Source organism: Haliaeetus leucocephalus, unplaced genomic scaffold (genome assembly GCF_000737465.1).
Source record: "Haliaeetus leucocephalus isolate CR32 unplaced genomic scaffold, Haliaeetus_leucocephalus-4.0 Scaffold555, whole genome shotgun sequence".
NCBI classification, from domain to species: domain Eukaryota; kingdom Metazoa; phylum Chordata; class Aves; order Accipitriformes; family Accipitridae; genus Haliaeetus; species Haliaeetus leucocephalus.
In genome coordinates, this window is record NW_010972991.1 from 594,298 (window position 1) to 607,636 (window position 13,339).

Genomic DNA, 13,339 nt, shown 5'->3' on the forward strand with positions numbered 1-13,339 from the left:
GAATAAAGAGCTACATGCAGGTCAGTACGGTCTTAGCTCCAGCTCACCAGGGAGTGAGAGCTCCCAGCAGTTTCCACACACTGTCTGTCTTCCTTGGGCTGCATGTGGCTTCTGAGCAGTGCAGCCACAGCTCAGAGCTATTTGCATAACTGAGGTTATGCTAGAAAGAGATTTGCGAAAGCCCATAGTTTCAAGCTTCTCTCTCACACCATCTTGTGTTTTGTGCCAAAGGACAGAGGTGCTTGTGTGAACGCGGGGTGCATCTGCTATGTCTCCTGCCAGCAACCGTCTCTGAACAATGTCAGCCGTGGCAAATGCCAACCTTATTGCCACAGTCTGTTAGCAGACAAGTCTGTGGGTTTAGAGAGACACGAGTGTCAGAAGGTATCCCAGGAACAAGGGGAAGTTTGTAAAAGTTACCGGGATGATGATGTTTTCACAGAGCAGACTAAGAAAGAGTATGTTTGGTGCAGGTACCAATTCTTGTTAGTGAAAGAAGCTCGAGTACAGTCACACAGCCTGGTCCCTGTCTGTACCTTAAAGCACAGAATACATCAGTGAGTGCTGCTGCCTGAACGGCAATATCTATGGAGATGTTGTCGTTCCCCTTTGCTTTGAGAGGCAGGATGCCTGCATTGCTGTCAGCATTACTAAGACATCTTCGTGCTGCCAAGTGCTCCTCTGAGATAACTCCTGCCACAGCCTTATGTCATACTTTAAGAGGAAAAGAAGCAGGCTTTGGCCATTAAAATAGCCAGGGATGGGTTGTGTTTAGGAGATGATTAGGCACTCATCTGCTATAGTTCTTTGTCAGATCTCTGCAAAGGTGAATCTCTGCTTGAGACTGAGCAATTTTTGTCCCTGTAGTATCATATTCACTCACACGGATTTGAGACAACCCTAAGCATTGTAGCATGTCTTTGACTTTGACCTTTCCAACAAGAGCAATGACTTTTTATGTCACCTTGCAAATCCAGCTCCTAAAGCAATTACACAGTAGGAGTGGTCTGTGCAGGAGTGTGTTTGAAAAGAAAATGACATTAAACTTTCCATTCTAGAAGAGTACCAGTATATCAATATCCAAATCAAATAACATAAAGCTTCCTTTGTCTGCCAACTAGGAATAAGAATGCATTATACCTCTAATATGATTTTTGCAGTGTCTCTAATATGATGAGGTTTAAATTAAAATAAATATGACTGCATGCTTTTGAAGAGCTAATCAGGCTGAAACATTCTAGCCTAACTGGTGTAGCACAAGAACTAAATTTGTATTTATCTAGGCTGCCTGGACTTATGCATAACTATTGTGCAGGACATGTGATGGGAAGACAATAGCAGGGTGAAACACTTAGGCTGTTCCTGAGTGTGCTTGGTAAAAGTCAGTAATAGGAAAATGGTTTGAATGTAGTTTGGATGACAGCACTATGGTCCTGCTAATTAATTAGCTCAAGTCTTATTTGTCATATTGGTATTTAATCAATTCTTCCCCCTGCCCCCTTTTTTTTTTTTTTTTTTTTTTTTTGCAAAGCTACTTCTTTGTCTGCACTACTCCAGTTCCAGCAGACTGGCACCACAAAACCTAATCATTATAATGACAAAACTCCATTCACTTGTCTATAGGGGCCTTTTGTTTTTTTTTTTTTTTTTTTTTTTTGTATTGGGTTTGCGTGGCAAGGTTTTGGTAGCAGGGGGGCTACAGGGATGGTGTCTCTGAGAAGCTGCTAGAAGTTTCCCCATCTCCGACAGAGCCAATGCCAGCCGGCTCCAAGATGGACCCGCCACTGGCCAAGTCCCAGCCCATCAGCGACAGTGGTAGTGCCTCTGGGAGAACAAATTTGAGAAGGGGGAAAAAAAGTTGCTGGGGCACAGAAACTGCAGTGGGAGAGAGGAGTGAGAAACTGTGAGAGAACCAGCCCTGCAGACCCCCAGGTCAGTGCAGAAGGAGGGGAGGAGATGCTCCAGGCACCAGAGCAGAGATTCCCCTGCAGCCCGTGGGGAAGACCATGGTGAGGCAGGCTGTCCCCCTGCAGCCCAGGGAGGTCCACGGGGGAGCAGATCTCCACCTGCAGCCCGGGGAAGACCCCACGCCGGAGCAGGGGGATGTGTCCACAGGAGGCTGTGACCTGGTGGGAAGCCCGCACTGGAGCAGGCTCCTGGCAGGACTTGTGACCCTGTGGGGGACCCACGCTGGAGCAGTGTGCTTCTGAAGGACTGCACCCTGTGGAAGGGGACCCACGCTGGAGCAGTTTGTGAAGAACTGCAGCCCATGGGAAGGACCCATGTTGGAGAAGTTTGTGAAGGACTGTCTCCCGTTGGGAGGGACCCCGTGCTGGAGCAGAGGAAGAGTGAGGAGTCCTCCTCCTGAAGAGGATGGAGCAGCAGAGACAACGTGTGATGAACTAACTGTACCCCCATTCCCCGTCCCCCTGTGCCACTGGTGGGGAGGAGGTAGAGAATTTAGGAGTGAGGCTGTGCCTGGGAAGAAGGGATGTGTGGGGGAAGGTATTTTAAAATTTGGCTTTATTTCTCATTACCCTACTCTGGTTTGATTGGCAATAAATTAAGTTAATTTTCCCCAATCTGAGTCCATTTTGCCCGTGATGGTAATTGGTTGAGTGATCTCTCCCTGTCCTTACCTCGACCCATGAGATATTTTCTCTCCCCCGTCCACTTGAGGAGGGGGAGTGATAAAGCATCTTTGGTGGGCACCTGGTTTCCAGCCAGGGTTAACCCACCACATTTTTTTAAAAAGTCTTTTATCTTCTTTTTTTTTTTTTTCCCCCTAACCAACCTTTACCTCAGGAAATCTTTAGTCCCCTGTTAGTCTTTACTCACTGACTTCTGATTGCAAATTATATATGATTCTTGCACTAAAAAGCAAAGCAGTAGCTTTAGCACAGCAGAATAGACTGGTCCTGATTTGAAACTCTTGACAAACCAGCAGTCCCTAAGACTTTCTGACCTGGACTTTTATCTTGCCACAGCTCATGGACTCAAAACAATTCTGCAAAGGCCCAAATTCCCAGAAGTACCTTCTGAAAAACTGTTCTTTGTAAAAAGCATGTGCCTGCTGGCTTCCTGATGATGATCACAGATCTGTCTCTCTTTGAAGGACTGATACTGGTACACCTTTTTTAAGCACACCTTTTCAGGAGAGTTCCAAAATGCCATCTGCTAACAGACTATATTTCAAAAGTTCAGATTCCTACAGCACTGAGTGCTGGAAAGCAACAAAGTCAGCTCTGAGTACATATTGCAGGAAGCTGTTTCTCAGGGGCTATGGAAGCAGAATTAACAGGCGATTGTGATTAACAGCCAAAACACAACTTGAAAGTACCTAACTCTGGCTCCCAGTTGTTCATTAAATAGTCACACGGTCATCACAGGCTCCTCTGGAAGGAATTCACTGTAGTAAATGTTGTTGCATCCAATGTGGGTTTGTACAAAAAAGCAAGTCACACTGTTTTATTGTTAGTGAAAGAATTACTCAATAAGCAGTGGACTTCAAGCAAAAATTTGCCTCAGTCTAAAGCATGAACTTTTTTTTTTTGTCAGATGAATGATGATTTAAATTCCATAGGCTCCATAGTAACCAAAACAAAATACACTGGAGGCATCTAGAAGTTAGGAAGGACAAATCTCACCTGAGTTTATGTGAAGTTCATTTGTGATGATGTGATATATCAGCACACGTATGAAGCTATTGACTGCATTCAATGTGGAGAAACTTAGGGTTTTGGTTCTTGAGTTCCTCAGATTAATCCCAGTTGTATGGTCCAAATTCACAGCTCTCACATGGGTCAAGGGCCTGAAGGATTCCACAAGACTTTCAGCATCTTGAAAAAATGGCTGTTTTTTTTATTTTTCTGTATTTTTACTTAAGATGCCTCTGTACTTCCAGGCTCTACATTTGAGATCTGCTATTGGCTATTGTCCCCCCTCCCAGATAGTAACTTCTGAGAGCACCAGAGATGACAAGAAAACTTCCTCTTCTGAAAGATGCCCATTGCAGATAAAAGATGAAATTTCATAGGTGAACACCCACAGTCCTCATGGTGCTGAGTAGCAAACGTCTCCAGGAGACATTTGATGCTTTAGCTTCCATTAGAAATAAAATTAATAGGGTAAGTGCTGTCGGAGGGTCAGCTATTCTTATTATGAAATCCAGCCTGCCTAAAGTTTAACATTTATTTTCTTTAAATACCATGTTTGGGAACCTGCAACCCACAATAACAATCTGCTCCATTACCATTAATTATTGAGAATGCAAGTGGTTAATTACAAGTACTAATACAACTGGCCTAGATAATCCTGAAGTGAAAACGTGGGAGAAAAAATAACCTCCCTGCAGAAATCACACCAGGAGTCTGTCTGTGTTTTGTGCAGGTGATTCCAGCCTTTGCTCAGCCTGTGTTCATGAAAACAACGTTTACAGCAGAATATTTCAGATTTTGTACAGAAATGAAGAGATCATTCTTAATGAATCAATGAACTTCAGAGTGCACCTGCTTCTGGATGGCGAAAGGGTGAGTTGTCTTGGGATGCACATAAAAACCAGGAGGGCTGGGATTCCTCTTACCTAACTTTAGCTGTCCATTGCAGAAATATCTCCTTTGGGGAAGTTGTCATGGGGTCCCTGTGCTGTCACAGGTCTCATCAATGTAGCTGGTGGAGGTAAAGTCATGATTTTTCTGACCAAATACCAGCATCTGCATTAGAAGGAGATTGACTGTCCTGTACCTATCATTACCTGTACTGACAAGGGTGCCTGGGGTGATTTATTTATTTGTAAATGCTGACACAATAAGCATCTGCATTAGGTCAGATAGACCCTCTGCACTGTCTCTGTTAAGATGAGTAGTCTACACCCTGGCGTTCCAGTGTTGACATATACTGGTAAATCAGTATATCAGAAACTCAAGTGTATTGACCTTAATTTGTCATTTGTGCACTAGATCACTCATTCTACATATCTGTGTAGATTAACCTCACCTGAGAAAACTGGGAATCCTTGGCATCTTTCTAGGACCAGCTTCTACTCCTACCATCCGTTACTGCTATCTTCTCCTCCTCCTCTCTCCTTGTGACTGGTTTTTGCTACAGCAATGACAATACTGTGACCAAGCTACCCAGTCCCTTTCCACCACTCAGAGGTCTCCTCACCTTTCTCCTTAGTGCTTCTGACTGCAGGAGTGTATGGCAGAGTTGCTGGAGCTTACCCTTCCTATAGTCCACATACAACTCCTTTGCTTTCCATTACGCCTCATCTAGAATAGGTTCATATTGGGATCCTTCTCCCCATTTGTCATGCACTCCTTCAAACAACACGAGCACCTACACAAGGGAAGTACATGATCTGAACCACCCATCTTGTAAGACACCTTTGGCTTCCTCTTACTGATGTGAAACTAATGTCTTCCAGTGATAACTCCTGTGCTTAGGAGCTACAAGAGAGGAGCAATCTTAGAGTATGGAGAGCACTGTTTTATTGGACTCTTAAACAGAAAGGGGAGAAAGTGTCACAGTAGAATGGCACTAAGACCTGGGCCAATGTGTCTTCACTATGCTTTGCCAGCACAAGGGCTGGTACAAAATATATGGCATTAGTACTTGCTTTCAGTGATAATGAGAGACACATGGCATCAGCTGTTTTTGCAAAATCAACATGCCATCAAAAATAGGTCCTACAGGTTATGCAGCCAGTGTGAATTAAATGCTGTGTGTTGAACTCAGGGTCAGAGGTGCTCACCTGTCCTTCCTTGTATAACTTTGTATTTGAACATGAAGAGATTTAAAATTTGTTTTGTCCTATTTCAACACACATATCCATGGGTTATATACAGCTCTAAATTAAAACAGCTGGAGAACCTAAGTTAAGCTTATTTCACACACTTCCCTTTCCCTCCCACTTTCTTCTTGGTGTTTTATTTTGTTGTTGTTTTGGGGTTTTTTTGTTGTTTTTTTTTTTAACATAGTGTCATCAATTTATTCCTCCCTCAAACTGTTGTTTTGTGTTATATGAAAAATTACTAAATGCAAGTTTATCAATATTCGTTAGGAAAATGTTCCAACATGCTTAATTGAATATTAATTTTATCCTTCCTCACTGGAACATCTCTGATTGAAAGTCCCTCCCCTCAAATTACAGCAGTTTCCGCTGTGTTGAGCAGAGATGATTTCTGATTATTTTTGCATTAATATTCAGGAAAGTTGTGCACCTCACAAAAAGAAAAAAAAAAAAAATCCCACAAGATTCCTGACAGCTAAAACTCATTCTGACTCTTGATGTGCTGTGTGCATCACACTTGTCTTTTCATAGGAGGTCCCTTGGGAAAAAGGCAGCTGCTCAATTCTATACTTACAGAATGGTTTTGCACAGAGAAAACTCCATTATCTCTGTATGATGAAGTTGCTTTGGGTTTTCACAGGTGTAGAATAAGAGAAATAAACAGGTCTGTTGGTCCCAGATGAGCTGCTGAAGACACTTTAAAGAATCAAATGCAAAAAATAAAGGTCTGCAAAACTTTTTGCGTGTTGAGCAGATTAACAGAATTCACTTCTGCTCGATGCTTCCAGGCCTCTCTTTTTTCTGCTTTGATGTCTTGTCTTCCAAAACTACAGATTTGATCTAAATATGGGAGAGACCAAAGTGTGCCACTCCACTGGGCACCATGCTCAGAAGAAAGCTACTGTATCCACAACTACTCTTCAAAGACAGTTTTGCATCTCTGTCACATAATCTCATATGTTGGATGCAATCCTTGCAATGTGGCGTTGGCAAAACACCTAGAGATTTGTAAAGTGTTTTAAATATTATCTCTGTTCAAAACTTCTTAACTTATTTAACACACAACTGATATGAGTCCTTTTTGTGCCAATTGTGTGCTATGGTGAGTTTTTTTGGTTGAGGGTGAAGGATCTGTTCGCTGCTTTTTATGTAAATGGAAGTTATGATAAATAGACAAGCAAGTTAGACTGGGTAATGGAAGTATTGAGTTCATATGCTCCATGTGGTTTCTGCTGTCAGAACTGGAATTATCAAATATTATAAAAAGGGAGCAGTGTGCTTTCTCCTCATGGTGCTAGGGTAGTTTTGTTGATGAGACAAGTTGCTGAGATATGCTCTGTACAAAAAAACCCAAACAATAAAACCTAATGTCCATTTGCTACTGGTTTGGTTTGGTTTGGTTTGGCTTTTCCCCCCTCCTGTTGCATAACCCTAGATAAGTTTAAGTATAGATATACATCTTTTTTGTCTAGCTTTAAATGGAAGAAGCCTCAATTATCCACCTAGAAGTGGCACTGAGTATACCTTTCACCATATAAATGGTGCTTTAAAACTCTCTGGTTTATTAGATGCCTTTTTCTATATTATCCCAGAATGCAGCATTCTTTGAATTCATAGGAAACAATATTGCAAGCTGAGGCAGCCTTCAGTGTTACAAAGAAGCCTAATTTATTTTCATAAGCTTTAGCTTTCATTCTTATTAAAGCAGGAGCTCTGCCTCTTTCATCAAGCAGTAAAACAGGTAACTTGTCTGTCTCCTTGCTTGCTGGCTCCATTCACAGACAATTTTGTATCAGGGAGAGGATAGAGCGAAGCAAGCTGGGATATCACAGTATATTAGATTTTGTACTTTCCAGAGAAATTTAAGTGAGATGGGACATCCAGATCATTCAGTCTGACATTTTGGCTAAATGGTTACATATCGTGAAAGTACGTAACAAGAATGCTGGAAACTTCAGCTCTAACTATTTTCACACCTCTTCAAAGCTAAGCTAAAGATGTAAATGTAAACCTGAAAAATTAGAATTCAAAACTTAAACGATGCACTTGATTCCAGGCTGGTTCAACAGAAATTGGAGTGCTTTGTATATGCTTTTTATTGTATAAAAAACTTCTGCTTTTCATATAGAAGTACTTTCTATTGCACAGATTCCAAACAGTGTTTAATAAAACACATTTCCCTAACAGTACAGTCCTTTGGCAAGAGAGGCAGAGGTTAGAAAACAGTCGGAACTCTGAAGAGCACCTTCTGGAAAATGGTGTGTGCTCACAGATGAATAGGGGGTCTTTTTGCACAAGCTATGAGGCCCAAGGTGGGAGCACTAGGGGGAATGTAGGCACACCCCAGCAACAGAGAAGTGGATACTGAATGTGCAGACTTTCCACAAGACGCAAGATGATGTTGCAAGAAAATGCAAAGCAGTATTAAGCTGATGCAAACAATGAAAAATTAATCACATGAGAAATGACAAAATTAATTTCAGTCTTGTTTTAGAGGAAAAAAAGAAAGAATGAAATGCATGTACTATTTCAAAGAAAGCTTTCAAAATTTCTGTTCAGAACTGTCTGTCTTTATTTTTGACTGGAGACAAGATCAGCATGTGAAATGCAATAATATTGCCCAGATGTTCTGAATTTCCCTTACTTTTATTTGGGTATATGGAATATTACAGAACAGAATGACATTCATTGTTTAGTATGAATGTATTTCCACAAACATAGATCTTTATTTTCTCTTTCACAGGTTGTGATTTTAATCATTAACAGAGCTGAGAGGTCAAAGAACTTTGCAAAAAACACTGCAAGACCCTTTACAGAATACCTGGGAGGAAACTGCTTGGCTTAGCCAGTCAAACACTAGTTATATTCCAGAGAAATTTTTCAGGCTGATTTCTTAAGTAGTTTGGTGTGAAAATTTAAAACTTTTCTTCATGAGAAAAAAACGTAATTAAAAAAAATAATCTGATAGTGTATCAAACTTTTGGAAAATTATACAGTCTGTATATGATAACTGTGAAAAACATCATAATAGTCCCAGTATTGCTAAAATAAGCAACCCATATTTCATTTAAGGACAATATTATTTCATACAGGAGACTGAGGAATGATAGAAATTTTAATGCCTCTTCTGTATAAGCTATGGAAAAGCCATTTTGTTTTTTCCCATGTAAAGGATCTTATGCACCTGTGGTTCTAGTAAGTGAAAAAAAGTAAAACACAGGAAAGTCCAGCAGGTATCAAAGCTGTATAGTAACTTGTGTCATGTAATTACCATACGTAATTCTGTTGTGTCTCAACCTGTGCATAAGCTTTTTAATGATATTTTCTCATGAAGACTCCAGTGATTTTTGAACAACTGACCAATTTTCACTCATCTTAATATTTACACTTCCAATAAACAAAGGAAAATATGTAATCGCTGTAGTGAGAACTGTGATTTGATTTTATGTGGGTTTTTGCACTATTCAAAGCAGTCTGATTTCAATACACTTTTGGGATTAAAAATATCCTATACTTGCACCTTAATGCATGACTCCATGCAGTGATGAATATCTCGAAGTCTCTCAGACATCTGCTCATTGCCTCAAGGTGTTTTGAGCTAGTGTCACTAGCTATTGAACTTGTTTTAAACACAGACTCAGATTTCAGTGACAGTTGCTCAGCAGTATTAGGCACAGACCCAAAATTTCATCCCCTCTGTTGGAGGATGAGGTGTGCTTTGTCTGAAGCACTATACCTGAGTTGCATTCCTATTTTAAATTCAGTCTGTAGCTTCAATAATGATTATTTCCTTTGCAACTGCCAGGAACTGTGAATTTTAGTGACAACAATTCATTAAAAAGGAAAAAGTCTTTTTTTTCTGAAAGACATACTTCCAGGTGTTTTGAGACAAACACAAAAGGGAAAGTACATTTTTAGTGAACAGAAGCTGGAATTTTCTCCTCACATCTCTGTGCCTGTGGTCATGCTAGAAGAAATACCATATTACTTCAGAAGGGTTTAAATTTTACATCTTTGATAATTTTGCCCAAGTACAATCAATCCTTGATTCTCAATTTTCTTGCTTCAACAGAAAAAGGTACACTGTAGAGGGAGCTTCACCTCTGGAAAACCTAGCTAAATGTTTTGGGTTTGTGTGGTGGGGATTTTGGTAGCAGGGGAGGGGGCTGCAGGGGTGGCTCCTGTGAGAAGCTGCTAGAACCTTCCCTGGCTCCAAGTCAGACCCACCTCTGCCCAAAGTCGAGCCCATCAGTGACAGCAGTAACACCTGTGGCAGAACAGATTTAAGAGGGGAAACCTGCAGCAAGGGAGGAGATAGGAATGTGAGAGGAACCCCTCTGCAGATCCCAAGGTCAGTGAGGAAGGCGGGGAGGAGGGGATGTCCCCGCAGCCCGTGGTGAGACCAGACGGCAGGCTGTCCCCCCCCCCCCCAGCCCACGGAGGGGAGTGGGGGAGCAGATGCCCCCCTGCAGCCCGGGGAGAGAGGAGCCCACGCCGGAGCAGGGGGATGGATGCCCCACAAGATGGCCGCCGCTCCATGGGGAAGGCTGCGCTGGGGCAGGCTGGGACTGAAGGACTGCAGCCCACGGGAAGGACCCACGCCAGGGAAGTTTGTGAGGAACTGTGGTCTGTGGGAAGGACTCACATTGGAGAAGTTCATGAAGGACTGTCTCCTGTGGGAGGGACCCCAGGGTGGAACAGGGGACAAGTGAGGAGTCCTCCCCCCAAGGAGGAAGGAGCAGCAGAGACAAGGTGTGACGAACTGACCCCAACCCCCATTCCCCGTCCCCGTGTGCTGCCAGGGTGAGGAGGCAGAGAAATCTGGGAAGGAAGAAGTGATGGGGGGAAGGTGTTTTAAGATTTGGGTTTTACTTCTCATTACCCTTGTTTTGATTTATAGTAAATTAAGTTGATTTTGTTTCTTTCCCAAGTTGAGCCTGTCTTTTGCCCATGACCATAACTGGTGAGTGATCCCTCCCAGTCCTTGTCTTGACCCACGAGCTTTTCTTTATATTTTCCCCTCATCCCTCTGGGGCCATGGTGGAGGAGTGGGCAAGCAACCTCGTGGTGCTCTGTTAAAGGCTAGGCTTAAAACATGACACTAAACATGTTTGATGTTATATATTTTATAGATCCTACCTGTCAGAGCAGGCTAGATGCCTCTGATATTGCCTTCAGTGCATTTTTGGTATCATCTGTTCTTAAGAACGTGCTAATGAGCTCAGGAAAGTAGAATTCATGTTGCCTAATTTGAGCCATCTAAAATTGAAGTGTATCTAGACCAAGATATTTCTCTAGGCTCTATCTATTGTCAATGGAAAGATGCAGCACAAACAGAAATCAATTGTCCTTTTCTGATCTGTACCTCAGGATGGGTCAGCTCACTGTATACATCTGCTTGTTGCTTTCCACTGACAAAAGACAGAACCTGGATGTCTTACCTCACCATTTTGTGGCAAAAATTGGGTGAAAAGTTTTATTTATAATACCTATCCCCAGTGAACAACTTTACTTTTCTACCTGCATTCCTTTGCATCTTCTGTTGTACTCTGGTATACAATAAAGGATGCTTACACTCACAGAAAAAGACTTAGTTTGGTAATAAAATGAATAATTTTTTGTTCATATTTCCATTTAAGTTGATAGAAATAAAAACTTTTTTTCTACATTGCTGGGGAAGAAAAGACATTTCAAAGGAGTAAAGGAGAAAGTGCTGGGCAGTTTAATCCTTCTTCCATTCTAATTTATTTATTTCCATTGGTAATAGTTACTTCAACTGTGCCAAGCTGGGATGTTGTCCAATGTAGTCCTTTCCTTTCTTAGGTGAAGCTAAGAAACTGACAGCTCCCTTCATATACTGTTTCATAAAACCCAATTAAAGTCTTTTATTGACAATAAAAGAAGGGTAATCTTGCTGGTGGGACCTATTAGATGAAGGTACTAGTGAGTCGGCTTATGATCACACATGATATGTTCAGTGGTTTTGGCAAGTTGAATCCTACCGTGTATAAACATGTTCAGCACCCTGCAACAAAGCAAACAGTTAATCTTCTGTTAATTGAAGCTTTAAAAACAGCAAAAGCCTTTGAATTTTGCAAAGAAAATGCTCTAGATGAGAATCCTTGATAAACTTCCTCCATGAATCTGTCAAGGACCAGAGTGACTGGGAGGCAGGAAAGCCTCAGTTTGCTGAGAAACAAGCTAAAAGGCTAATGATGAGAGAGCAGAAATTGTCAGAATTATTTGAGCCATTTCTGATTGTTTTCTTTGAATCTTGCATTAGTTACAGGTAGGTAATCGAAGGATTCATGGCTATTTCTCAGCCAAGAAAATCTAGTCCTTGTTCTCATTCAGCTGACAAGATAACCCAAATGAATACTCGTTCAATGAGGGAGTGCAGCTTTAGAAATACTCTGCCAACTCTCAGTGTGCAAAGAGCAAACATCCGACAAATGCAGTGCTCTACACACTCTGGTTACTCTTGTCTGGAGTGATTTTTTTGACATGACAGGACACCCATGAGCAGATAACACCTCTGACTGCTCTGGCTCCCTCTGACTCCTTCAGCAGTTACCTTGACTTGCTGTCACATTTGCTCCTTTCTGCCACTGTGGTGGGGTGCTGCTGTTGCTGCCTATTTTTGCCTTTGCTCTTATCAGACAAACCCATCTACTTTTGCCTTCAGTGTTGTAGGTGCCATCTTACAAAGGTAACCTTACCTTTCTCTTTTTGTAGGTGGAAGATGCATTGAATGAGGCAGATTTTCAGCTTAAGTTGGACCTGCACTTTACTGATAGCGAACAACAGTAAGTGCTGTTTTCAACCTCAATTAGTAATGCAGGGGTTTGTTCAATTGGAAAATTACTTTGATGAAGTGAGAGTCCTTTAGAAAAATGGATAGCTTTGATAAGTCTTTCCTTTGCCTCAGTGTTGAAGTCTTTCTGTTTCTCCTCTCTGTATTTGAAGAGTGTATCTCATACTCCTCTTTAAAGCAACTTTTTTCTTCTTTACGTGTGAATTTTTCAAAGATGTTAAGTGTTGCTCTATGTCTGCTGCTATTAAAGTCAAAGGGAATATCATCACTCACCTCCATGTAAGCAGGGGCTGTGGTTCAGGAATTCATTTATCTCAGGAGAGAACAAAGTATTTTCTGGCTCAAGATGGGTATATGAACATGCTAAGCGCTTTTCTTGTATTAAGAACTAAAGCTGTCTCTATGTTTTAGGAGGAAAGACTCTTCCCATTGAATTTGATTTCTTCCAACTGCATTGGATTCCATAGTCTTAGGTGAAGTGGAAGTTGCATCCCTTCCTGAGACATAGCAGAAAGTGTGATCCCGGACATTATGCAGCCTCACTGAAGCACAGAAAAGGCTTCCAATGACTTCAGCAGCATTTTATGGGGGTGGAAGGGGTGCAGAGAAATCATTTGAGCTGTGTTTCATGCTAAGATTGTCCACATGTCATTTTATTCATATCCATAGGGCACATAAACAAATTTCAAGAACAAGTTTCCTTTACCTTCAAGATACAAAAAGTGAATACTTGT

General features: G+C 41.6%; 1 protein-coding gene across 1 annotated transcript in view; it reads left to right on the plus strand.

The window, feature by feature from the left end:
- Window positions 1–424: 424 nt before the first annotated feature.
- The window catches only part of FAM135B (family with sequence similarity 135, member B), an 80,744-nt gene continuing 67,829 nt past the window's right edge, over window positions 425–13,339 (plus strand). The window contains exons 1-3 of the mRNA XM_010577114.1: window positions 425–473; window positions 4,390–4,529; window positions 12,527–12,597. Of these exons, the coding sequence (XP_010575416.1) occupies window positions 425–473; window positions 4,390–4,529; window positions 12,527–12,597 (260 nt within the window). The remainder of the gene's footprint in view (window positions 474–4,389; window positions 4,530–12,526; window positions 12,598–13,339) is intronic.